Here is a 26,746-nt window from a genome sequence, read left to right as displayed (position 1 = left end):
ACATACAGGATGTGAGGGCTGTCATCCAGAGGGTGGAGTGAGCTTTTGTTTCTCCTGCTTCGGAGGGTAGGACCCAAACCAGTAGATTCAAATGCTAAGAAAGGAAATTCTGATTAAACCTCACAAAGAACTTTCTGAGGGCAAGAGCCGTTTGGCAGTGGAATGGACGCCCTGGGAAGGTGGTGGACTCTCCTTCACTGGAAGTATTTAAACAGAAGTCAGGTGCCCCTCTGTCAAGGATGCTGTAGCTTTGATTCCTTCACGGCAGGGGGCTGGACTAGATGGCCCTCAGGGGTCCCTTCCAATTCCACAGTTCTGTGGTTCTATGATAAGACTCGACGAAAGCTTCTCTCCAGTTCGGCTGCTCCGGGGAGGGGGACCTTCAAGTGAGCGCGTCCGAGGAGACGGGAGAAGCTGCCCTTACATAACATGGCGCTTGCCCTCTCTCAAAATGACAGAGTTTGATTTGGCGGACCGGACAACGCTAATACGTCGCCCTCTCCAAACATGGCCGCCTGATCTACGTCGGCGGCAACGGCGCCCTTAGTCACCATGGTGGTCGGAGGGAAGCGCGAGCGAAGCAGAGAAAGACAATACCAGTTGCCTTCTTCCAAGATGACCGCCGGAGTACCCGGAGACTGTTGGGCGCCCTCAGACATCATGGCGGGCAGCGCAGGAAGCGTGGGTGTGGGGGGGGGGCGGGGCTGAAGCTTTTGCCCGCGCGCAGCATGGCGCCCGCGGCTTCAAGGGAGCGGACGAGGGAAGGCGGGTGGTTGCCCTGAGCGATCCCCCCTCCCGGCACCGCCTCCGAAGGCCGTCCCGCCCGCGAGGGGAGGGGGCCGCGGTTCTTCCTCCTCCTCCTCCTCCCGGGGCCTCCTTCCTGGTCCCCACAGGCGGGCGCGGGGCCGGGCGGGTCGGCCTGGTGGGGAGCGAGGAAGGAGGAGCAGCGTAGGAGCGGTGGGGTGGGGGTGAAAGGTGAAAGGTTAGGGGGAGCCCGAAAGCGGGGGGCTGACGAGGACCTCCCACAGATTCCGAGAGGGGTGAGGGGCTTCGCTGGGCACCCAAAGGAGAGGTGGGGGAGGCAGCCGCGACCGTGGGGGGCGGAGAGGTGCTCCCCAGCCTGCATTGGGGGCAGCGGAGGGCATGACCTGAGAGGAGTGGGCTGCCTGTGTCAAGGGGTTTGGGCCCCCTCCGGGCCCTGACGTGGGGGGAGAAGGGGCCCATCGGCCCAGGATGAGCTCTTCGAGGGACGCCGACAGCAAGTTCCCTTTGCACGGCTTAGTCTGGAATAATGACTTCCAGAAGCTGGAAGAAGCGCTGAAGAACAAGGTAAAAAAGAGGAAGGGGGGCATGTGGCGTTGGAGGGGACACCTGGGCTCTTAAGACTTCCACAGGTGTTTGTGTGGATTCTGAGCAGTTGCAGCTGTGGATCACCTTCGTGTCTTTCCTTTCTTCCCAAGAGCTTCAGTAGGATGTGCATGAGAACATCCTCATGACAACCCTGTGAGGGAGGCTAGGCTGAGAGAGGGCCCGCGAGAGGGCAGGTGGCCCCCAATCTCAAGTGCTCTTCTCTGGAGCCAGGGCTCTGTCTGTTGGCTCAGGGCTGGAGGGGCTCAAGAGGGGTGGATGGACACTTTTATCATGGCAGGGGGTGTACCCATGTTTTCAGTAGAGCAAAGCTTTTAGGGTGGTGGAGAATGGGGGTCCTACAGTGGACTCCTCCATATCCTAATTCATTCTTCTCCAACCTGGTGCCCTCCATCCCTTTTGGACTACCACTTGCCGGTTGAGGATGATGGGACATCTGGTGGGCACCAGGTTGGTGAAGGCTGTCCTGGTTATTTCTGGGCTTGCAGGTTTTCTAAAAGCCTTATAGCAATTACATACTACTTTTAGGTACTGCTGGCTGTTTCCCTTTTTTTAAAAGGGAAAGGGAAAGAGAAACCAGATTTGTCAGGCCAACCTGAGATCTGTGAAAAAGCAGGAACAATTAAAAACCTGCACAAAGTATGCTTTATTCTCAGGCTGTGCTGCTGAGGGCTCCCTAAATGAGTGGGAGGGGGATTGAATCTGATTTGGAGGAGTTAATCCCTGTGATATGCAAAATAAGAGCAGAGAGGCCAAATGGAATCTCTGCCTCTGTTCAGGCCTATAGGTAGATACATAAAAGGAAAAGGGATGAGAGAAGCCATCAACAGCTAAAGGTTCATAGGAAAGAATGAGTTATGAGAAGGGGCAAAGGAAGTAGTAGGGGTCCCTTCATTTGGCAGACACAAAAGAATAACACAGAAATGGCCAATATTTGAGCTTGCAGCCCACCCATGCCCCTAGTAGAATCCTGCCCACTCTAGCAAATGGTTTCAAACTGAGAGAGTGGAAATGGCAGTTGCAACCCTTCTAGGAAGCTCTAAGGCACCATCTCGGCTTGCTCAGGTCAGTGTCCTGGTCAACTGAGCTTGTGCTTCAGAACCTGTTATGAATTTTTCTGCAGTGCAATGATGCGTTTGATGTCTAGGGCTCTGAGGCAAAAGGGGTTTTCTAAAGGGAGCATCTTCCTTGTTTTTATCTTTCACTTGGGCATCACAGCAGGAAGTGTTTTTTCCTGCATTTCCTCTAAGGAGCATCCATCCCCTATGAGAGAGGCTGGGCTGAGTGACTGTTCCAAGGTCACCTGGTGAGCATCATGATGGGGGGATCTGAACCCAGAGCTCTCTGGTTATGTTCCCCCTGCTCCATCTTTGCCACCCGTTCTTTTCTTGCTATGCTGGCTGTTCTCCAAAGCAACTGTACAACAGCCTGGTTTTCTTAAGACCAGCTGGCTTCTAACTGAAGCTTACAGGTGGTCCACAAACAGTGTTGTTGGTGTCTGGGAAATGTTGGAAACTGTCCAAGTGGGGCCAAGAAGCAAGGCCACTAGGAGAATGAGCATGCTTGCTGGTTGCAGCTGAAACTAGCCTAGATGGAAGGAGACCACAACAAGGAAACCTGGGACTTTGCTAAGCTGAACCACTCTTTACTGTTGTTGGTAAAGCAGAGAATTGCTCTTCTCTATCCCTCCAAAAACCTGATTTCTTTTTGGAGAGGTTAGTCAATTTGTTCACTTCCTTCTCTGCCCAGTCAGAGGGAGTGATTTGTGCACCGTGTTAGGCACGGGGAGCTTCCCGCAGGCTTAGAGCTGAGTTGGGAATTTGCAGACTGCTGTGTTCAGATAGACCAACCTGCCCCATAACCCCTTAGGCCCTTAATGCTAAACTTGGTTTTAAATGTATCTCTTATCGCAGTTGTGGTTATTGTGTGTCTCCGTACACACACATACACCCAAAACCTCAGGCCCCTTCCCCAAGGAACTTGCAATTGGCAGCAGGTGCCAATTGTCACTTAGAGGTCCTGGCGTGTAGCTGAAATTCTGAATGGAAGGAAAATATCACATACAGTCTTTCCTTCTTACAAGGAATAGCAGTTCTTTTACTGTGGAACTAAATTTCACTAAATCAGGTGGGGCGATTCCCACGAAAGTGTGCATAGGGATTGTGCCTGAACCTGTGATTTAAAGAAGATTTGTTTATCAGTTAAGCTTAAATAATCTACATATGGCCAGAACCGAACTCAGGATTCTTTGATATCTTCCCTGCAGCCTTATGCATGTTCACACAGAAGTTAGCCCATCTGCAGTCAGCAGACATACAATTTTATTGCTGGTGAGGTTTTGGTAATCTGCAGATAGGTTGAATCTTAATTGCTAAATCATCTGAAATGTGGGACATTGGCCAGTGAAAAACCTGGTTATCTGTTGTTGGGCCTAACTTTACAACTTCAGTGTAACTTGTGTGTTTGTGTGTGTTGGCCCACGTGACCCTAAACTCACTATTGCCAACCTAGTGTCTCCAGAAAATACAGACTACGGCTCCCATCGGCCTCAACAAGCACAAACTGATGTGTGGTGTGTTGGGAACATGGCTGGCTGGGACCGCTGGGTGTGGCAATCCAAAACATCTGGAGGGCATCAGGTTGGGGAAAGCTGCCCTAAGCAGTGCTGTGTACACGCTGATTACACAATAGAACTCCCACCAGCAGTACTGAAAATGATCCTGACCTTTCCTCTTTGGCTCACTGTTGATTTTTACTTTTCTCACTTAGTTATAGATGCTCTTCTGTTTCAGATTTCTAAAGCTAGTAGTGAAAGACCTAGGTAAGGCGAGAGTGTGTGTTGCTGTTTGCATGCTAGTGGCTCTTTCTCTGCCTTGTGTGGTTTGCATTTTGTAGTGGTCTGTCAAAAGCGCTCATTGTTGTGTGTGTGTGTGTGTGTGTGTGTCCGTGTCCGTCCCCAAAGTGGGGGTCCAATCCCAGTGACCATCTGTTTCCATAACATCACCAGTCATTTTACAAAGTTTGCTTTGTAAAGGTTATTGCCTGGTATATGGCATTTTGCCATAGCATCCTCTCGTAGCTGAATGACAGCAATTCCTGGTACAGAAAATCAGAGGCCAGATTCTTCTTTTCGGGGGGGGGAGCTTATTTTCAGCTTTTGGGGGGGCAAGAGGGTGAATAACACAGTGGGAGGACATAGACTTTGTACACAGAAGTCCCTCTCAGTCCCAGGCCTCTTAGGACATTCACAGAGGAATGTGAGTGTCTCCATTTGCAAGTGCTGGAGAGAAGATGGCTTCACCCTATTGGGCCAGCACTTGTGCAGGAAGGCCTCATCCTGCAGGATACCCAGTGGGAGAGGATCCTGCAATATTCTTCAGCCTTGGGTCCCCAGATGTTGTTGGACCGCAACTCCTACCATCCCTGACCATAGGCTAAGCTGGCTGCGGATGGTGGGTTTTGTGATTCAACAGCATGTGGGGACCCAAGGTTGAAGAAAGCTGCTTACCTGTGGGTTGTTGGACTCCCACCTTCCAGCTCGCATAGCCAATCCATGGTCAGGGATGATAGGAGTTGGAACCCAGCAACAGATTCCTCACCCCTCCTGTAGGAGAAATCTGGGCTGTTGAAGAGGGGAGGCAAGATGGTGAGATAAAGTCCCAGCAGACTAGGCTTCCCCGTTCGCTCCCAAAGCCCACCCACAGACTCACAAAGAGCTGGGAAATTGTAAGAACCTGGAGGAACTTGCTGACACAGTTCTTCTGGAGCTCCAGTTTGAAAAAGAAAGGAGGAACCTCTTCCCACAAGTGCTTTCATGATTATTGCAGGGGAGATCCTAGCTCAGGGGTTGAACTCTGCCCACCAAATGCCCCAGGTTTAGTGCTCAGCATCTCCAGCCAAATGAGCTCGCATAGGAAGGCCGGTTGCCATCTGGGAGAGCTGCCACCACTCTTGGGTAGACCGGCCTTCCCCAGCCTGTCACTGCCCAGATGCCTCCTGCCATTCTTGCTGTGGCTGATGGGAATTGCAGTCCAAAATGGCCCTAAGGCAGAGGGGAGTTGTATCCAGAATATCTGGAGAGCACAAGTTTGGGGCAAGTAAACAATATTGTGTTAAAGGGACCAATGATCTGACTCAGTATAAGATTGCTGCTTGAGTTGGATGCTGGTGGAACCTACTAAGAGAAAAATGTTTTATCCTTAATTGCAAAACATTGAAGGAGGCAAAATCTGTCTGTTTCACAGACATCTGGTGGGGTGCAGTTTGAGACCAGAATTTCTTCCATGTCTCTTCATAATTTCATTGCATAGGGTGTTTTACTTATCTCTATATAAAGCATGACCAGTTTGATTTTTCTTGGGATTGCTGTCTCATTTTAAGCTTGCCTGCCTATGTGTCCTTATAAGCAACACCAACAGCGTTGAAGCTGTCAGCATAGACTCCATGAAACATTGTCAGCTTTCATATTTAGCTCTGAACGTCCTTGATGACTTGTGTTGACTATAGCAGAGGCCTTAGAAGAGGTCTGCCTATTGGCTTTTTAGCAGGATGTAGACCAGCGGGATCCCCGTGGCCGGACCTCATTGCATCTTGCTGTTTCTTTGGGATACATCGAGTCTGTCAGAGTCCTCCTGCGGCATAAAGCAGATGTCACCAAAGAAAATGCACAGGGATGGACAGGTAAGGGGTTGCAGCAAGGCATGTTTGCAGCAAAAGGGAGGAGAACAGAGGAAGAACTTCAGGCAGGGCCTAGACCAGTGTTGGGCAGAAGGTAAAGCTGTTGGTCTACTAGTCGATCGCTCGTTGATTTGGTGCTTCAAGGAACCAACTTGGATTCCTGGGCAAGGAATTCCAATTCCCACTTGTTTAAATAGGGCACCAACAACACAGTTCCCACCACCCTTTAAATTAGACTTTTGAAACAAAGAAAGCTTGGGTTAAGCAGGAGAGAACTTTTGTAGGACAGGTTTATGAGCTCCAGTTCAGTTCTGGTACTGAAAACAGCTCAGAGGCACTCTGCTCTTTCATTCTAGTGTTACGTTAAATTTGGGGACTCCAGTAACAAAAGGAAAAGTAGATCTGACTAGGCGAAAGCATGCCTATTTTAGGCCTAGATGTTTCTATGCTTTCAGCAGAAGGTGTAGGCAGGTCCTGGAGCTTCTGAGGATGGCTGTCCAGGGAGCTAAGAAAGTTCCAGAAAAGCAGGAGTGAAAGTTCATGTTCTTGTTTGAACTGGCTCACTAGTTGCAAGTATCCAGCATGATGTGAATCCCTTTCCCTCTCTCTTAGCTTCCCTCTGTTTGTCTTTTTTCCAGTCTTGCATGAAGCTGTCAGCACAGGGGATCCTGAGATGGTCCACATGATCCTGCAACATAGGGATTACCACCAAACGTCCACCACTCTTGGTGGGGTCCCAGAATTGCTCCAAAAAATTAATGAGGTAAATAGAGAGGCATGAATGATGCCTATTTAGCTTGCCAGTTCTTTTTAGAAGAAGAAGAAGAAGAGTTTGGATTTGATATCCCGCCTTTCACTCCCTTTTAAGGAGTCTCAAAGCGGCTAACATTCTCCTTTCCCTTCCTCCCCCCCAACAAACACTCTGTGAGGTGAGTGTGGCTGAGAGACTTCAAAGAAATGTGACTGGCCCAAGGTCACCCAGCAGCTGCATGTGGAGGAGCGGAGGCGCGAACCCGGTTCCCCAGATTACGAGACTACCACTCTTAACCACTACACCACGCTGGATCTTAATTCCATAACCTTCATTTTAAAGGCTATAGATAGGCCTCAGCTCAGTTATAGACAAGAAATGTAAAATTTCTGAGAAAACCCTGGGGGGGGGGAGCTACCCATTCTTTAGTTGAGCATGCTCGCAATAAGTGCATGCAGGGTTGCAACCTCAATGGTATGAGTGTTTTAGATTGCTGCTTAATGCAGATGGCTGGGAGACTGACTTCTGAGTTGTTGTTTAGTCGTTTAATTGTGTCCAACTCTTCGTGACCCCCTGGACCAAAGCACACCATGCACTCCTGTCTTCCACTGCCTCCCGCAGTTTGGTCAGACTCATGTTTGTAGCTTTGAGAACACTGTCCAACCATCTCGTCCTCTGTCATCCCCTTCTCCTTGTGCCCTCCATCTTTCCCAACATCAGGGTCTTTTCCAGGGAGTCTTCTCTTCTCATGATGTGGCCAAAGTATTGGAGCCTCATCTTCACGATCTGTCCTTCCAGTGAGCACTCAGGGCTCATTTCCTTAAGAATGGATTGGTTTGATCTTCTTGTAGTCCATGGGACTCTCAAGAGTCTCCTCCAGCGCCATAATTCAAAAGCATCAATTCTTCGGCGATCAGCCTTCTTTATGGTCCAGCTCTCCCTTCCATACATCACTACTGGGAACTATACGGACCTTTGTTGGCAAGGTGATGTCTCTACTTTTTAAAATGCTGTTTAGGTTTGCCATTGCTTTCCTCCCAAGAAGCAGGCGTCTCTTAATTTCGTGGCTGCTGTCACCATCTGCAGTGATCATGGAGCCCAAAAAAGTAAAATCTCTCACTGCCTCCATTTCCTCCCCTTCTATTTGCCAGGAGGTGATGGGACCAGTGGCCATGATCTTCGTTTTTTTGATGTTGAGCTTCAGACCATATTTTGCGCTCGCCTCTTTCACCCTCAATAAAAGGTTCTTTAATTCCTCCTCACTTTCTGCCATCAAGGTTGTGTCATCTGCATATCTGAGGTTGTTGATATTTCTTCCGGCAATCTTAATTCCGGCTAGGGATTCATCCAGCCCAGCCTTTCGCATGATGAATTCTGCATATAAGTTAAATAAGCAGGGAGACAAAATACAGCCTTGTCGCACTCCTTTCCCAATTTTGAACCAATCAGTTGTTCCATATCCAGTTCTAACTGTAGCTTCTTGTCCCACATAGAGATTTCTCAGGAGACAGATGAGGTGATCAGGCACTCCCATTTCTTTAAGAACTTGCCATAGTTTGCTGTGGTCGACACAGTCAAAGGCTTTTGCATAGTCAATGAAGGAGAAGTAGATGTCTTTCTGGAACTCTCTAGCTTTCTCCATAATCCAGCACATGTTTGCAATTTGGTCTCTGGTTCTTCTGCCCCTTCGAAATCCAGCTTGCTCTTCTGGGAGTTCTCGGTCCACCTTGTGCTCAAGCCTGCCTTGTAGAATTTTAAGCATAACCAGCTAGCGTGTGAAATGAGTGCAATTGTGCGGTAGTTGGAGCATTCTTTGACACTGCCCTTCTTTGGGAGTGGGATGTAGACTGATCTTCTCCAATCCTCTGGCCACTGCTGAGTTTTCCAAATTTGCTGGCATATTGAGTGTAGCACCTTAACAGCAGCATCTTTTAAATTTTAAATAGTTCAGCTGGAATATCATCACTTCCACTGGCCTTGTTATTAGCAGTGCTTTCTAAGGCCCATTTGACTTCACTCTCCAGGATGCCTTGCTCAAGGTCAGCAACCACACTACCTAGGGTGTACGAGACATCCATATCTTTCTGGTATAATTCCTCTGTGTATTCTTGCCACCTCTTCTTGATGTCTTCTGCTTCTGTTAGGTCCTTACCACTTTTGTCCTTTATTATGGTAATCTTTGTACGAAATGTTCCTCTTTGTACGAAATTTTCTTGAACAGATCTCTGGTTTTTCCCATTCTATTGTTGTCCTCTATTTCTTTGCATTGCTCATTTAAGAAGGCCTTCTTGTCTCTCCTTGCTATTTTTTTGAAATCTGCGTTCAATTTCCTGTATCTTTCACTATCTCCCTCGCATTTTGCTTGCCTTCTCTCCCCTGCTATTTGTAAGGCCTCGTTGGACAGCCACTTTGCTTTCTTGCATTTCCTTTTCATTGGGATGGTTTTCGTTGCTGCCTCCTGTATAATGTTACGAGCCTCCATCCATAATTCTTCAGGCACTCTGTCCACCAAATCTAAATCCTTAAACCTGTTCCTCACTTCCACTGTGTATTCATAAGGGATTTGATTTAGATTGTATCTTATCGGCCCAGTGGTTTTTCCTACTTTCTTCAGTTTAAGCTTGAATTTTGCTATAAGAAGCTGATGATCTGAGCCACAGTCAGCTCCAGGTCTTGTTTTTGCTGACTGTATAGAGCTTCTCCATCTTTGGCTGCAGAGAATATAATCAATCTGATTTCGATGCTGCCCATCTGGTAATGTCCATGTGTAGAGTCGTCTCTTGTGTTGTTGGAAAAGAGTGTTTGTGATGACCAGCTTGTTCTCTTGACAGAATTCTATTAGCCTTTGCCCTGCTTCGTTTTGAACTCCAAGGCCAAACTTGCCAGTTGTTCCTTTTATCTCTTGACTCCCTACTTTAGCATTCCAATCCCCTATAATGAGAAGAACATCCTTCTTTGATGTCATTTCTAGAAGGTTTTGTAAGTCTTCATAGAATTGGTCAATTTCAGTTTCTTCAGCACCAGTCATTGGTGCATAAACTTGGATTACTGTGATGTTAAACGGTCTGCCTTGGATTCGTATCGAGATCATTCTGTCATTTTTGAGATTGCATCCCAGTACAGCTTTCTCCACTCTTTTGTTGACTATGAGGGCCACTTCATTTCTTTTACGGGTTTCTTGCCCACAGTAGTAGATATGATGGTCATCCGAACTGAATTTGCCCATTCCCGTCCATTTTAGTTTACTGATGCCCAGGATATCAATATTTATTCTTGCCATCTCATTTTTAACCACATCCAACTTACCAAGGTTCATGGTTCTTACATTCCAAGTTCCTATACAATATTTTTCTTTACAACATTGGACTTTCCTTTCGCTTCCAGGCATATCCGCAACTGAGCGTCCTTTCGGCTTTGGCCAGCTGCTTCATCAGCTCTGAATCTACTTGTACTTGTCCTCCACTCTTCCTCAGTAGCATGTTGGACGCCTTCTGACCTGAGGGGCTCATCTTCCAGCGTCATAACTTTTATATGCCTGTTGTCTTTGTCCATGGAGTTTTCTTGGCAGGGATACTGGAGTGGCTTGCCGGTTCCTGCTCCAGGTGGATCACTTTTGGTCAAAACTCTCCACTATGACTTGTCCATCTTGGGTGGCCCTGCACGGCATAGCTCATAGCTTCTCTGAGTTATTCAAGCCCCTTCACCACGGCAAGGCAGTGATCCATGAAGGGGACTTCTGAGTAGATGTACATAAAATTGTGCTGAAGGTTTTGCAGTGGGGTGTTGCAGTCATTGGAGGAACACAGTGAAAAGAACAGCAGATGCCTAATACTTCTGTCTAATGTCTTAATGCAACAGCAGCGGGGAACCTTCGGTCACTGGCCTTACTGGGCCCTCCAGACCTCTCCAGTTGGCCAAGCCATACCCCCTGCTGCGATATGTGAGATCAGTTGTGGGTCTTATAAAGTCATGGCTGGTGAAAGCGCTTTGAAGCCTCAGCTATTGGCTGATTGTTGAAGCTTCAAATCGCAAGGATTTTTGTAAGCCTCAAAGATCGGCTGGTGGTAAGAGCTTAAAGAGCACCCAGAACAGCCAACCGCCTGCTGTTCATCTCTGTGTTGACCAAGTTCTCTTTATGAAAACCACTTAATGATGTGGCCACTTCATCATCATGAGGCCTGCAGGCTGCAAGTTCCATGCCATTTGTGCAATATTGCATTCATTTCATTTTAAAGTAACACATTGGATTTTATAGGCCCTACCCCAGTCTGAATCACACATCACAACTGTGCTCTTTTCCCTCCTCCAACAGACACCAGATTTTTATGTGGAAATGAAATGGGAATTCACCAGTTGGGGTACGTTCGAATTAAATTTCCTTCTCTTTCTTTGAGGCTGTGTATTTCCTTTTGTGTTCAGCTCACTCTTACTGGGACTTGCTTGTTTTCAGTTATGTTGGACTATGTCTATGTGTCTGTCCTACCAAAACTCCCAAAGAGCCCCCAAAGGGTCTGTGTTTAACCTGAGTGCACATATACAAACCACATGCTAGATAGTGAACCACAAGAGGTGAGAGCATCTTCCCTACAAGGAAAGGCTATATCAGGGATGAGGAACATGCTGCTCTGCACACCCTGTTGGGCTACAGCTCCTGTTCTCCTGGGCCTTGCCAAGGCTGGCTGCTGGTGGTGGGAGGTGGGAGTCCAGCAGCATCTGGAGGGACTGCAGGGTCCTCACCTGCCCGCCTGCCGCCACCCAGTTTAGGAAAAAGCATGATTGGAAAGGGGCCTGCCAGAGGTTTGTGAGTTCATGGGTGGTACTGAGAGATTTTCCTCCCTTGCAATATTAGAACTTGGGGTGGGGTCCTCCAATGAAACTGATAGGGAGGAGATTCTGGACAGGTGAGAGAAAAGTCTGCAAAACGCAAATTTATTGTTTGGAATTGGCTGCTGTAAGACAGCTAGCTACTGGGTTAAGTGTATAGTGATAAATTTTGACATGCAGCAGCCCGGTCTTATTCAACATCTTTATCAACGACTTGGATGATGGACTCAAGGGCATCCTGATCAAATTTGCAGATGACACCAAACTGGGCGGGGTGGCTAACACCCCAGAGGACAGGATCACACTTCAAAACGACCTTGACAGATTAGAGAACTGGGCCAAAACAAACAAGATGAATTTTAACAGGGAGAAATGTAAAGTATTGCACTTGGGCAAAAAAAATGAGAGGCACAAATACAAGATGGGTGACACCTGGCTTGAGAGCAGTACATGTGAAAAGGATCTAGGAGTCTTGGTTGACCACAAACTTGACATGAGCCAACAGTGTGACGCGGCAGCTAAAAAGCCAATGCAATTCTGGGCTGCATCAATAGGAGTATACCATCTAGATCAAGGGAAGTAATAGTGCCACTGTATTCTGCTCTGGTCAGACCTCACCTGGAGTACTGTGTCCAGTTCTGGGCACCACAGTTCAAGAAGGACACTGACAAACTGGAACGTGTCCAGAGGAGGGCAACCAAAATGGTCAAAGGCCTGGAAACGATGCCTTATGAGGAACGGCTAAGGGAGCTGGGCATGTTTAGCCTGGAGAAGAGGAGGTTAAGGGGTGATATGACAGCCATGTTCAAATATATAAAAGGATGTCACATAGAGGAGGGAGAAAGGTTGTTTTCTGCTGCTCCAAAGAAGCACACACGGAGCAATGGATCCAAACTACAAGAAATAAGATTCCACCTAAACATTAGGAAGAACTTCCTGACAGTAAGAGCTGTTTGACAGTGGAATTTGCTGCCAAGGAGTGTGGTGGAGTCTCCTTCTTTGGAGGTCTTTAAGCAGAGGCTTGACAACCATATGTCAGGAGTGCTCTGATGGTGCTTCCTGCTTGGCAGGGGGTTGGACTCGATGACCCTTGTGGTCTATTCCAACTCTATGATTCTATGATTCATCATGATGTTCCTGAAGCCTTGCTCTCCCAGTGCTGTGCTGCAGGTGGGATTCCTGGGACTCTCCAGGAGGCCAGTCCTGGAAGCAGAAGACCAGACTCTGTGGGCCACGGGTTTGACCTCACAGGGGACCTTGGGCATTGGTGTCTTCTTTTGCAAAAGGTACTTTTCTTTTCTCTCCCTTTCTCCAACTACCAACAGTTCCGCTGGTTTCCAGAGTTTGCCCCAGCGATGTTTGCCGCATCTGGAAGAGCGGTGCAAAGCTGCGAGTTGACATCACACTGCTGGGATTTGAGAACATGAGCTGGGAACGAGGGAAGCGCAGTCTGATCTTCAGGGGGGAAGAAGGTAGGCAGAGAGGGGGACAGGGCTTGCAGGCTGGGGTTGCTGAGATACGATGGCGCCCGGCACACTTCCCCTGTGCCGATGGATGCCTGTGCCGATAGAAAAAACTTGAGCTCTCTTTGAAGCTCTTAGCAGAGTTCTGCAGCGGTAGAAAGTGTTGCCTTGTGTGTGGATAATAAATCTGACTGTTCGCAGGCTTCTTGCTAATCTCTAACAGCCTTTAATGAGAAGAAAAACATCATAAATCTGTCCCGGCGAGAGAGCAGGCATTTCTTTCGTCTCTCAGCCAAAAACGAAAGGAAGCTCACACACAAAGAAAGATTCCCGTATGTGAACATAACCACGCCTCAGAATGTGAGACGTCACACAGAACTGTTTAACCCTGTAAGTTCTGATTCTCCTCACAGGGGATGCAGGGCCCTGGAGGGCAAGAGGTGAGGCATTTCCATCAGTCAGAGGCACAACCAGCAGTGATCCCAGCAGTCTGTTGGAGGCAGAAAGTAAGGCTGCAATCCTAATAACCCCACTGAGTTCAATAGGGCTTACTCCTGAGTAAACATAGTTAGGATTGTGCAGTGAGTTGTGCAGGAAGACAGTCTCTCTGCAGTGGGGCAGGTAGAGGTGGAGTACATGGCCTCCTTGATAATGTTTGGGTTTTCCCCCCCAAAGGCTAAGAGTGCAACATACATTTCTGGATTGTCACCCAGGTGATGCCTCTTGCTCAGTAAACCAAAAAGGCCTAGCTGAAAACCTTTGCCTTTGTTTGTTTACAAAGCCCAGGAAATGGTGTTTCCATTCCACTTGAAGAAGGGCTCTGCAAAATTCAGAAACTTGCGGAGTCCTTCACCTACCTGAGTTGGCTCCATTAATGTCACCTGACCACATTAGGCCTTTACTATCCTTTGGGCACCCATTGTTGGTTATCACTGTCCTTGGTTATTGTTATTGGTCTACAGAGGAGTAAGCAGAATGTGCCTTGCAATGCTTCAGCTTCCCCAAGCTGTTGGGTTAAACAATTCATAATGTTTTTTATTTATTCATTTATTTGTTGCATTTATATGCCACCTTTTCCTCCAAGGAGCTCAAGGTGGTGTTCATGGTTCTCCCCTTCCTCGTTTAGTCCCCACAACAACCCTGTAAGGTAGATTAGTCTGAGAGGCAAGGAATGGCCCAAGTTCACATAGAGAGCTTCATGGCTGAGTGGGAATTTGAACCCTGGCTTGTCCCAGGGCCTAGTCAGACACTCTAACCTCCATCCCACACTGGCTCTCTGCCAAAAAAGACACACTCAAAATGATGCACAGTAATATTATTTTGTTGAAAAAATAATAACCCAAAAGTATAAAGGGAAACATTGACCTTATACCATTTTAAACCCAGCAATCAGTTTAAAAACCAGGTGCTGCCTTCACACTTGGGAGTAGCCTGCTCTTCCCCCCATGGATATCAATCCTGATATCCCCACATGGTGAGTGAGTGAGCAGGCCATGCCTTGTCCCTAAAAGCTTGTCAGGTGGGTGAGGGAACTCACAGGAACTTCTCTGTCTCTTTTGTCCAGTTTTCAACTTTTTGCTCTGCACCTGAACTCCTCAGTTGTGACTCCTGAGCCCTCTGTCTGTTGCTGAGCCTGTCATGTTACTTGCCCAAATAAAGATCACTCTCTTACTCCCAAGTAAGTGCCTTTGTGTGCATGTGCTGGCCAGGAGCCCAGAAAAGCATCTTCCTCCTCTCTCCAGATACTGGGAACTGGGCAGAGCTGATCGAGGTGAACCACGATGAGAAGGTGGTTGCCACGGAGCGCTTTGAGATCACCCAGCAAATCAAGCGCCTGACCTTGGACTCCATGACCCCAAAGACCAAGGAGGTGGAGAGGCGGCTCACCTCTCCCATCATCAGCACTTCCCTGGACACGAGGAACATTGCCTTTGAAAGGTGAGGAGGAGGAGGAGGAGGCCAGAGCTCTCCTTTGCCCTTTGGGAGGGAGGGACAGGCACTGGTCTTGTGGGACAAGGCTCAAGTTTGGGTCTCCAGCAGCTGTTCCCCAAGCAGCCTTGCCCAGCCTGGTGCCCTCCAGACATTTTGAACTGCAATGGCACCCCCATAGGTAAGGCTGCCTGGTTGGCTACCCCTGCCCTAGATCTCATGTAGCCCCAGTTTCAGAGTCTGGCGCAGGGAGAGGAAGCATCCAGAGCTCCCCAACCCCTGTCTCTCCCCATATCCAAAGCCTCTGAGGAGGTGGAGGAAGCCTTCCCCTCTTCTCTCTTTTTTTTCTCTCTCTCTCATCCTGCTAAGAAACTATGCCAAGGCCACCATGGAGTGGTAACGGGCTCCCCTAGGTGCACGGGGGGGCTGGTGGGAGTTTTGAGTCCCTTCCTGGTTCTTTCCTTAAAGAGGTGGGTAGTGAACGCATTTATTTATTTATCTATCTATCTTTCACATTTATATGCTGCTTTTTCTCCCAAGGTGCTCAAGTCCATGGCTCTCCTCCATGTACGTGCTACCTTAGCAAGCATCATGCAGCACTTCCACCTGGCACCCTCTTGGCTAGTTAACACTAACAGAGTCAGTTCTTGAGTTACAAATCCAATGGTCCTTTCTGTTGCACTTCCAACAGCCAGTTTGTAAAGGCAGAAGCACAGATTCTTTGATAGCTTCCTGTCTCTTGCAGAAATACGTCCGGCTTCTGGGTCTGGAGAACTGAGAAGAGTGAATTGGTGAGCGATTATGATGCAAAGGTCAGTTGTTGCTCTTGTACTGATGTCCCTTTTCCCTGACAGCTAGGAGCCTTGCTCAGCATTTTAAGATTTCTCCAGGTGTTGCCCACAAATCTCCCCCTTCCACAGAGCTTTAATTTGCAGCCATGAGGACTTGACACCTGATGAAAAGTGCATGCAGCCTGAAAACCTTTGCTTCTGATTCGGAAGAGTGGCATAAATGAGGCCTCAGATGGTCTGGGAAAAGCAAACAGCAAATAATGGGCTTCATTGTCTCACAGTGTAAGGATGTACAGCTATCTGATGAAAACATGGATTGGCAGTGTGCTAATGACAAGCAAAAGACAGGGTGAAATGAGCCTCTGGAACTCTTTGGGACCACTTTCAGTGGCTTTAATAAGAAATGTCCATTGGCAGCTTTAGGTAACATTCGAGAGAAATGCAGCCTCCATGTCAAAAGGCTCTAAATAGATTGGACAAGTTCACAAAGGAGAAGGCTATCAATGACGTTGTTCATTTGGAGGCAGTAAATCTTCTGAATGCCAGTTGCTGGAAGCCACAGGAGGGGAGGGGGCTTATGGCTTGCGTCCTGCCCTGTGGGCTTCCCCTTGAGGCGCCTGGTTGACCACTGTGAGAACAGGAGGCTGCACTGGGTTGGCCTGACCCAGCAGGGCTGCTTTGCTCTTGGGTGGTTTTGATGATGGGATGTCTCTGAGAGGCATCAAGTGTTCCTCTTTCACTATGAAGTTCTGCTTGAGAGCTTAATGAGAGGTGTTTTGACCTGCTGCTTTCAAGGGATGCAGTGGGCCTTTGGTACGGCTGTGGAGGTTCTTATGCAATTTTCCTTTTTTTCCCTACCAGAATTATAGACACTCCAAATGACACAGGCTAGCTGTACCCTCCAAAGAGTTTACTGTGCATATTATATATTGAGATGTTGTTGTTATTATTAAAATTTCTATACTGTGGATCACAGGGCAGTATACAAAAATGCATCCCATAGTAGCAAACAAAAACAGTACTCCCCCCTCAGAGTTTAAACGGCCACAGATAGTTTAATGAGCCAAAGGCGATGGGGAAGAGGAATGCTTTATGTAAGGAAGGCGCCAGGTGAGCCTCCCTGGGGAGACCCTTCCACAAGAGGAGCCCTAATGAGATGCTTTAGCTGGCCAACAGATGGTGCTTTGTCTTGGGAATTGGGGTAGGATGAGGATGGGTTGGGACCCTCCTTGTCAGTTACCCCATAGCCACTTCTGTGGGGGCTTCCAGAACTAGCTGGGCTCTCTACTTCTCTCCCCCCTCCTCCTTGTTTCCCTCAAGGTCTATACGGCCAACAACGTGAATGTTGTGACCAAGATCAGAACAGAGCACTTGACAGAAGAAGAGAAGAGGAGATACAAAGGTAATTTGGTCCTGTGGGAGGAGAGGGCAGGCAAGGCATCTTTGATTCTGAGCCCAGACATTACGACCCAATTCCTTGGTGACGGCTTGGCCAAAATTCAGTCCCCTGCAAAATGAAATGTGTTCACAGGCATGCTGCTGCTGCTCTATAATTCAGGAGGCTGGGAGGGCTGTGGGAAGAGCAGCTGGTCTGTTTTGGGGCTCTGTTTTAAGCAGGGCCAGCTGCTGTTTCATGCGGCTTTGGGGTGAGCTGGAAGTCAGAACAGTGTGGGTATCCTCTAAGGATATCTGGAGTTGTAAACGGTTTAGAAAAGGGCCACCCAAATGATCAAGAGGATGGAGCAATTCCCCTGTGAGGAAAGACTGCAGTATTTGGGACTTCTTAGCTTAGAGAAAAGGCGAGTCAAGAGTTTATAAAAGTATGCATGGCATGCAGAAAGTGGATAGAGAAATTTATTTCTACCTGTCTCCTAACACTAGAACTCGGGGATGTCAATGACTCAGGATGGAAGATTCAGGACAGAGAAAAGAAAGTCCTCCTTCACACAGTGCATAGTTAAACTGTGGAACTCGCTCCCACAGGAGGCAGCGATGGTCACCTTGGATAGCTGTAAAAGAGGATTAGACAAATTCATGGAGGAGGAGAGGGCTAGTGAGGGCTACCAGCCACGATGGCTGTCTCAGCCTCCACAGTCGGAGGCCGCAATGCTTCTCCATAGCAGTTGCTGGAAATCACAAGAGGGGAGAAGGCTCTTGTGCTCGAATCCTAGTGGCTGGTTTCCCACAGGCATCTGGTTGGCCCTTGTGAGAACAGGACACCTGGCTAGGTGAGCCACTGGCCAGATCCAGCAAGCTCTTTGTATTTTTTTGTGTTCTTACCAGCCTCGCACAGGTGGTGGAGGCAATCTGTTGCTGGCTGTTTTGCAGAATTGCAACTGCCAATTTTGCCCCTTACTTCCTGACATTTTATTTTGGATCCTTTAAGGCAGGCTTTGCCAACCTAGAGCCCTCCAGTTGTTTGGGGCTACAGCTTCCACCAGCCCCGGTCGGCAATAATCCAAAAAGCGTGGAGGGCACCAGGTTGACAATGACTGTGTTAAGACCCACTTTGCACCCAAGATTTCTGAGCTGCCAGCGCTGCCACAAGAAGTGGCTCTTCAGCTCAAGTCATGTGTTAAAGTGACAGAATCATTTGTTGCAGCGTCCATGTATGTTAGATTCCATCACAAACCAGTTTACTGTGCATATTTAAGGCAGAGGGAGAGTCATTTCCCCATGATCCTTGCACACTGGAAAGGATGTGAGATTCCTCTCCATTTTCCAGTCCTGCCCTCCAGGAGTAGATCCAGGAGATCCAATGGGGGCGTCTCCAGCTCTTGCATTGGGGCTGTGGGGAGAGTCCCTTTTGAAAGGCCAGCCTTGTTCATGCTTCCCAGTGGGAAGGTTTCAGCATGACATGGGGGGCTGACAGAGATAACACTGCAGTTGTGCTTCCTCCCCCGCCCTTTCCTCCAGCTGACAGAAACCCCTTTGAATCCTTTTTGGGAACCATCGAGCATGAGTACGGGGCACAACAGGTGAGCAAAATGCTTTGTCTTTTTTCCCTTTTTTATGGTTTTAAGTCTTTTACTGGAAAACTGCTAACAGTACAATTGAAAATACATAAAGAAAGACAAAGGAAAATGAATAAAAGTAAGGGAGCAAAGTAGGATTCATGCTGCAAATTTAATACAAAACAAATTTCTTATGAGAGAATTTTATATTCCATGATGTCGTCCAAGAGAAGAGGTTTGTGCATCTGGGTTTGAAACATGAGGGGAAGTCCCTCTAGGCAGCCTAGAAGTGCTCTGGATCCTCTACCCCTCTGGAACCATGAAGTGTTGTTTTTTCTGCAACAGCCAAGGAACTCCTGTTTTTATACCACAGAGATAGGAGCAAAATGTGTTTTGAGGCTTATCTCTTCAGCAAAAGAGGACTCCTCCTCTATTATTTACTCACTGTCCCACATTTCAACCTCCTGGTTCCTCAACTGGCTCGCATTAAAAACTGCAAGAATAAAACAGCACAGTATGTTGCTGATTTAAAAATAAATCATAAACATGGACTTAAAAGCAGGAGTTGGCCTGAGCTCCTTCCCAGCAGCTTGTGTTATTTTCTCACAGTTAGGCCAGGGGTGGAGAAAGGGATCTGAGCAACTTTGATAGGTGGGCAGGACCACCTGTATGTCAATCTGCTGGTGTCATAATGACATCATTATGTAATTACGTTAGGTGGTTAATGCCTGCCAAAGGTCAAAGGAGAAGCCTCATTTGAAGATGGGCTCCCTGTAATGCTGATCAGCTGAGAGGCCTGCCCTGCACTTGGAAGCTGAGGGCTTTGCATTGGAAGACCCCTTTGGGCCCAGCCATGTAGGGCGGAAGGCAGGGGACCGACCAAGGTGTTCTGTCTTCAACTCCTCAAAATATAAATTTGTGTAAATGTAAAGCAAATAAATGTTGGAAGTCCTCTGGTGAAAGGCCAGCACTTTATTTCATTTATATTCCACCTTTCTCCCATGGTGCTAAAGGTGGTGCACATAGTTCTCCTCATTTTCTCCTCACAACAACCCTGTGAGGTAGGTGAAGCTGAGGGTGAGTGACCGGTCTGAGGATTTGAACCCTGGTCTCCCAGGTCCTAGTCTAACACGGTCCACTGCACCCCCACTGACTGTCTTCCTTCAGACACCTTCATGTTTCCCTGTGCCAATCCTGCCCTCTATTTTTGCCTGATGAGCCAACTCACTTTGAGGCAAAATCCCCCTCTCTCCCTCTGAGCAGCTGACCTGCTGAGTTGGGAAGCCTTGGCCCACTGCTACTGATCTCCTGGGCTTCTGATTTGGGGACACCATTGGCTTTTGAGGCAACCTGGACAGATAGCCAGGAGTTTCTGCCAAGCCTTGCTGGTCACCCACCTTGTGCTCTCCTCTTTCCCCCAGGACCTCACGACAGAATATGCCACAACCAATAACCCTACAGCCATCACTCCTGAGGAATATTTCAACCCTCAGTTTGACCTGAAAGACAGAGATATTGGGAGACCCAAAGAAGTGACCATCCGGACTCAGAAGTAAATCTACTACTCTGTTGAACGTCCTGTTATCTTAGATTCAGTTTCCCCTCCCTTTCTCTTGCACCCCAGCTTGCAAATCCTGCACTCTGATTCTCTCTGGAGGAACAGATGCTCCCTGCAGAAGTCAGGCCCACTCCCTGCTGGACCATGAGTTGCTGCTGAAGCAGCCTCGCAGCACTTGATTTGAGCCTGTGCTGAGCCCCAGCACCCATTCAGTGAGAGAGCCCTTCACAGCATGGTCCCCAGGAACCTGGGAGTCAGAGAAGTCTTTCAGGGTAACTCAAGCCACAGCACCTTTTATTTTAGAAATCCTCCACCAACTGCAGCTGGGGGCCTCCATTAGAAGCCCAACATCTCCCCAACATCTTGCTTGCTTTGGGTAAGGATGTCATTTCCCCCGGTGCAGAGGCATTAGCGATGCTTGCTTTTGTCAAGGCTTGAGTCAAGAGACAACATTCACTTGGTCCATGTTTTAAGTTACTGGCTTGGCATTCCCCCCCCCCCCCTTTGAGATGAGCTTAAGAACGATATTGTCTCTTGGTGGCCCGGCAACTCGAGGCCTATTGGCATCGTGGTGTCTGAGATGTTCCCTGACAATAAGGGGCGCCCATCGATGGTCTGCACTTCTAGAGGGAGCTCCAAACTCTGCGTGGCCAACCCCAACCTCTCCACCGCGTCCAAGTCTGTGGGTGCTCCCGAATCTATGAGGGCGTGCACTGATTCTCTGCGCCCATCTGGGAGCTGTAGTACGACACGGCCTGCGCATCTTGAGCGAGCTGACTTCTCACCCTCCCACTCTCTGCTAGCTCCTTATCAACATTGCATTCTGTGTCAGAGAGGGGGGGGGGGAGGACTGCTTACTGACTCATGCTGTATTTCTCTACTTGGGGCAGATGTGTTTATGACACTTTCATCTCTGGTAGGTTTAAAGCCAACTTGTGGATGTCCGAACAGTTTCCCCTCTCCCTTGTGGAGCAGGTCACCCCCATTGTGGACTTGATGGCCAGAACCAGTGCACATTTTGCTCAACTCAAAGACTTCATCACCTTGGACTTTCCTCCTGGATTTCCAGTTAAAATCGGTATGACCCTTTTTGTGCTGGCGGTTCCCTCTTCCTGCCCCCCACCTGCCACCATGTTCAAGACATCAACCCCCTTAAACGGTGCTTCTTGTCTTGGGGCACCTTCAAAGCAAACTGTGGTGATGAGGATAACTGGTGACCTTGCTCAACCTCTCGTGTCCCTCTTCCCTTCCCCCAACTGCAGAGATCCCATTGTTCCACATCCTCAATGCTCGCATTACTTTTGGGAATGTGAATGGCTGCAGCACAGCAGAAGAGGCGTCTCCCCAGGCTTCAGATGGGGCACAGCAGCCATCTGGTGAGAGAGCTGCTCCAGGGTTTGAGGGAGGAACTCAAGTAAGAGGAACCCTTTGGTTTCCAGATTGGGATGTTCCTCTGGGAGACTCTGTGGCAGTCAGATTTAAGTGGACAAAATGTGTGGACCTCTTTGCTCCTGGTTGCGCCTTCACAGGCTGAATTATGCAAGATATCTCCTTCATTTTTATATATTTAAAACCCACTTTTGACCTGAGATCATCTCCCAAAGCATTGTGCAGCAGAGGGATAGATAGTGCCATCTTCCCCAATGTGTGGTCCTCTAGGTGTTTATGGATCCCTTATTATGTTCACTGCACAACAAATAAAAATGCTCAACGCAATAACACATCCTTCATAAACTGGTTGCAAACTCCAACTTCCATCAGCCCCAGCCAATATGGCCAGCAGTCAGAGATGGCAAGAGCCACCATGTTGTGGAAGTCTCTCCTATTTTCTGATTTCTCATGGGGGTGTACTACTGGATAGACCAGTTCAGTGGCCCTATTATTTGATTCTGCACTACTGTTAAATAGAGCAGTAGACATTGTATGCTCACCTGGTTGCCTTGATAGAGGTGAAAAGGTGTTCCCTGGTTTCCCTATTTTTCGTTCAAGATATGTCCAGAGCCCTGGAGCTTTGCATACTGATGGTGCCGTGCTCCCAAACTCCTAATGGCCATTCCCAGGAGCTTCATATAGATACTGGATAGCATTGGATACCCTGTGGAGTTGAAGAGCACTCCTCCAGTGTTTCTGCACCTTCTGCAGTCGTCCACTCCCCTTGATATCCATGCCACAGAAGCTATCTAGGAAGATGCCGCAGTCAGCGGTATTGAAGGTCGCTGAGAGATCAAGGAACGGTCCCTCTCCTGACACGGGCCATCCACCAGGGCAACCAAGGCTGATTCCATCCAGGGTTGGAGGAGGAGCAAAGACTGTGGCGTGTTAGTCGTATCCTTTTAATGGGGGACACCCAGGACTGACCCTGGGGCATCCTTTGTGCCAAGCAGGTGCTCCGCCTGAGCTGTGGGCCCATCGTCAGCATCTTCACCCTGGGGCTAAACCATTTTTCACCCTAAGAGAGAATTACATCCTTAAGCCAGCAAGCCAAATGAAATAATACTGCTACACCTCTGCTTTCTGCTTTATGGGCTTTCTGCCAATCCCTGGGTTTAATGCTTGGTGTCCTTTTTCCCCCCCACATGGCTACTCCAGCCTCTGCCTTTGTGGTCGACCAGTCCGTCTTTGAGATCCCTAAATCCTATCACATTCAGGACGATGGCAGGAATGTCCGGGTGCAGGATGAAGACAACGAGATCATGCAGTTTGCTATCCAGCAGAGCCTGATGGAGTCTGGCCAGAACAGAGTGAGCCCCTCTTGCTCAGGGATCTTTTCCCATTCCCTTACCTCACACCCCTGGCCAACATCTCATGAGCTTGGACGGCCTTGCTGAGCTTTGCCCCTGCTCTTTTCTCACGCTGCAGAAGGGGCCACCTGAGGAGGCAGAGTTGGGACAGCAGCATAATGGGAGAATTCTTGTGTGAAATAATCAGAGCACAGGAAAGGCCAGGGGATCTGGCAAATGGGGTCTTCAGACGATGCATGTGAACCATGTTCCCCAACCTCCAAGGAAGGAGAGTCCACCACTTTCTGAGGGAGTCTGTTGCATCCTGGGAATGCAACAATGCATGTCAAAAAGACCTCAAGAAGCTGCTTTATACTGAGACCACTGGTCTCTCCTGGAGATGGAGAACCTGTGGCCCTCTGGATGTTGCAGGACCACCATTCCCATTGGCCATGCTAGCGGTAGATGATGGGACCTGGCATTCAACAGTTTCTGGTGGGCCACAGGTTCCTCATCACTGGGCCTACACTGACTGGCAGCAGCTCTGGTTTCTGTCAGGTCTCCTTCCCCAGCCCTGTCTGCGATGTCAGGGATAAAACCCAGAACCCTCTACATGTCAAATATGTGCTCTGCCACTGAGCTGAGGGCAGCATTAGATCTCCATTTTAGGAGAGATCAGCCAAGCTCCTTCATGTGTTTGCTTTTTGGCAACCACTGGAGACTTTAAAAAACCCACAGCAAAACCACTGAGGCGTTCATGTTTAATGTTGCTACTTTTAAGGATTGTTTGGCTTCTGAATTAACATGCTAGTTTAGTGTTTTACTATTATCGCATCTTGCCGTGTTTAGTTTTTTAGATTGGTTTGTTCTGAGTTTTTGTAAGTCACTTTAATGCATCCAATAGAAAAGTGGGTTAGAAAAGATATCAATGGTATTAAACCCCCAGCACCAGCCACTTCTGCATGATGTGTGAGTGTGCGTCTCAAATTGTCACTGGTATTAACTGCTCTGGTGTCTTTCTCAGGAGGCTTTGGGACCAGACTTGAATGGGGCTGTCTCTTACTCACAGGACCTCAACCTTCAGTATCAAAGGTAATGTTCCTTCTTGCTAAACATGAGGAGTTACTCACCACCAGGTGCTAGGAAGCTGAGCCCCATCCAGGGTTTACTGTAGAGCAGGGAGGAGGAACCAGAGGAATCTGTTATTAAACTCCAGCTCCCATCATCCCTGACCACGTCGTCCTGACTGGATCTGATGGGAGTTGGATTCCCAGCAACAGCTGGAGAGCTCCAGGTGTTCCCCAGCCCTGGCTTGGAGCATCTGTTGCTAGTGACAGGGAGTATCTCACGCTCCCTTGCCTGGCCTTCCCATGCAGGAGCTCCCATCTCCCAGGGGTTTCTGGTGGGAGAGGGATGGAATATGTGGAAAGTGCAGGAGTAGAGCAGGGCTGCTAAGTGCTTTTCACCAACTCTGCTGCAGCTGCTCATAGCAGGGGTGGGTGGCCCTTTCGAAGTTGGGGACCACATTCCCTTGTGGGAAGGTGATCAGAGGCCACAACCCTGAGCGGACCCAAAGCAAGAAGTGTGTGGAACAGCCCTGGTTCATTCATCCACCCATTCTCTCTCTCTCTCTCTCTCTCTCTCTCTCTCTCTCTCTCTCTCTCTCATTCACCATCTGCCCATCATTAGTTGATTCCCCCCCTTTCCAGGGGGGGGGGACCACGTAAAAGGAGGGGGCATTATGGTTTTAGTTCAGGCTGAGCCTGTCGTCACTCCTTTTCTGTGTAGCTTCTGCAGCATCTTCTGCCTTTTCTGTTTGTGGGTGGGAGACTTTTATGAACATCCGAAGCGCCTGCTGGATCAAGCCAAGGGGGACCCATCTAGTCCAGCACCCTGTCCTCAGGGTGGCCAACCAGATGCCTGCGGGAAACCAGCAAGCAGGACCTGAACCAAAGAGCAGGGCACCTCTCCCTCTTGTGGCTTCCAGCAACTGGTGTTCAAAAGTGTAGCTGCCTCACCTCCAGCTGTGGTGGCAGAGCAGAGCCATCCTGGCCAGTGGCGGCCGATAACCTTCTCCTTCATGAATTGGTCTAACCCTCGTTTAAAGCCATTCCGGCCTCCTTTCCTTCCATGAAAATTGAGTATGTGAGAGTGAGAAACACAAAAGTCGCCCACAAAGGGCGGTGGGGAGGATGAATATACATCCTAAGCACCTGCGCATCATTCGGCTGGTCCAGTTAAGTTCCCTGCAAGCACTGACCTGGGAGGGGGTGTGGAGGCATAGCGGCTTCCTGGCAAGACCCAGGCATTTCCTTGCTGTGGCTCTAGCTCTCACAGCTGTTCCAGCAGGTCCTTGATGCCTCTGCTCGGGAGCGTTGCTCTCCATGCATTGGGGGGAGGGGGGCTTTGCCCCAGAAAGGCAGGGGGTGTTAGAAAAGCAGGCTCTGTGTTGGGCAGCTGGTTAAAAGTGTTTCACTCCATCTCTCTTCCTCTCCCCCAGGGCTTTGCAGGAAAGCTTCTTGGCTACTCCAGCCTCTGCCTCTCTGCAGGAATCTTCCAGTTTCGATCGGGACCTGCGCCTGGCTATGGAGCTTTCCGTTCGTGAGCAGCAGGACCTGGAGCGGCGGCGGCAGGAGGAGGAGGAGGCAGAGCTGCAGCGAGCTCTCCAGCGCTCCCTCCTTGACAAATAGGCAGGCAGGCGGCAGCTCCCGCAACCCTCTCTCTCTCTGTCTCTCAAAGCAAAAGGAGGAGCCTAATCCTTTCTCAGTGCTGAGAAGCACATGGGCTCAGCTGCCCAGGGCTGGCTGCACCTTGCGCCAGGCTACAAATGTCCTTTGTGGGGACAATTTGCGGCAGATCTACAGGAGCCGTCCCCACCTCTCAAGCTTCATTCTCCTTTTGTGTGCTCTGAACTTTGGACTTAAAAGACGAATTCCTTGGGCTGCCTTCAACTTTTTTCTAAAAAGGGGGGGGCACTTTGGCTAGTGTCCAGCACTGCAGGGAACTTGCCCTGTTTGAGGAAGGTTTGTGTGGGCATCATCTCATTGCCGGTCAAAGATGCAGCAAGTCCTCTAGGTTGTCTTTGAATCCAGCGAACAGCAGCCACCGTCTGTTGGGGACAGTGCCATGAGCATCCTTACCTTAACCTGGCACCCTCCAGGTATGGGGAAGGATGCTCTAGGCATAATGCCCTATTTCCTTCCAGCCTTTAACACTATCTCAACCCCAGCTGTTTGCTACTCCAGTGGGCACAAGACCTCCTGTCCCACACAGGTGCTTTATAGGAGTGTATAGGAGTCTATAAAGCACAGGTGCTTTATAGGAGTGTATAGGAGTGTTTGGGTTTTTTAAAAAAAGAAAAAAGGGAATTGAGGGAAACTTAACTCAGTACCCAATTCCCCATATTAAAAGGGAGAAAGGGACTGCTGTAAAGCAGGTTCTCTTGACCAAAAGGGAAACTCATGTTGCCTTCTTATAGTGCATATTATCTCCCTTTCCTCTAGAAAGTGCATTTTTTGTCTGTTTTAAGTTCTTAAAGCAGGTGCCATGGGGGATAGGAGCAGCATAGGAGTAAATTTTGCTTGTTTTTCTGTTGCCTGCAGACCATGTGGCCTTAGCTAGCAATAAACACAGGGGAGGGGGCTGGGGGTCAGGGCAAGGCAGCAGTGCCACCACCTCCTCCCTCTCCAGAGGCACAGAGGGGCTGGGTAG

General features: G+C 48.9%; 1 protein-coding gene across 7 annotated transcripts; it reads left to right on the top strand.

The window, feature by feature from the left end:
- Positions 1 to 1,011: 1,011 nt before the first annotated feature.
- ANKRD13A (ankyrin repeat domain 13A) lies at positions 1,012 to 26,252 on the top strand. Of its 7 annotated transcripts, none has more exons than XM_083407294.1 (16): positions 1,012 to 1,329; positions 5,916 to 6,048; positions 6,684 to 6,808; positions 11,109 to 11,154; positions 12,946 to 13,092; positions 13,497 to 13,589; positions 14,826 to 15,021; positions 15,758 to 15,824; positions 17,124 to 17,205; positions 18,720 to 18,781; positions 20,179 to 20,309; positions 21,236 to 21,393; positions 21,578 to 21,691; positions 22,905 to 23,056; positions 24,060 to 24,127; positions 25,536 to 26,252. In XM_083407294.1, exons 1-16 carry the CDS (start codon positions 1,234 to 1,236, stop codon positions 25,723 to 25,725), a joined length of 1,860 nt encoding a protein of 619 aa, XP_083263420.1. In that variant the 5' UTR covers positions 1,012 to 1,233; the 3' UTR covers positions 25,726 to 26,252. The 7 variants fall into 7 exon arrangements, with proteins under 7 accessions (XP_083263420.1, XP_083263419.1, XP_083263423.1 ...); XM_083407293.1 differs by having other exon boundaries at positions 1,013 to 1,329; positions 5,913 to 6,048; XM_083407297.1 differs by lacking the exon at positions 22,905 to 23,056 and having other exon boundaries at positions 1,013 to 1,329; positions 5,913 to 6,048.
- The last annotated feature ends 494 nt before the right edge of the window (positions 26,253 to 26,746 follow it).

This window comes from Podarcis tiliguerta (genome assembly GCF_965153285.1).
Source record: "Podarcis tiliguerta genome assembly, chromosome: 13".
Lineage (NCBI taxonomy): Eukaryota > Metazoa > Chordata > Lepidosauria > Squamata > Lacertidae > Podarcis > Podarcis tiliguerta.
Note: the sequence above shows the minus strand (reverse complement) of the source record. Positions and strands in the feature narration are given on the sequence as shown.

Bases quoted from the DNA above. Each gene is read 5' to 3' on its own strand.
- ANKRD13A (XM_083407293.1), top strand. From the start codon at position 1,234: ATGAGCTCTTCGAGGGACGCCGACAGCAAGTTCCCTTTGCACGGCTTA. The intron at 18,782-20,178 runs GTGAGCAAAATG...TCTTTCCCCCAG, and splicing joins ATGAGTACGGGGCACAACAG to GACCTCACGACAGAATATGC. The intron at 20,310-21,235 runs GTAAATCTACTA...CATCTCTGGTAG, and splicing joins GTGACCATCCGGACTCAGAA to GTTTAAAGCCAACTTGTGGA.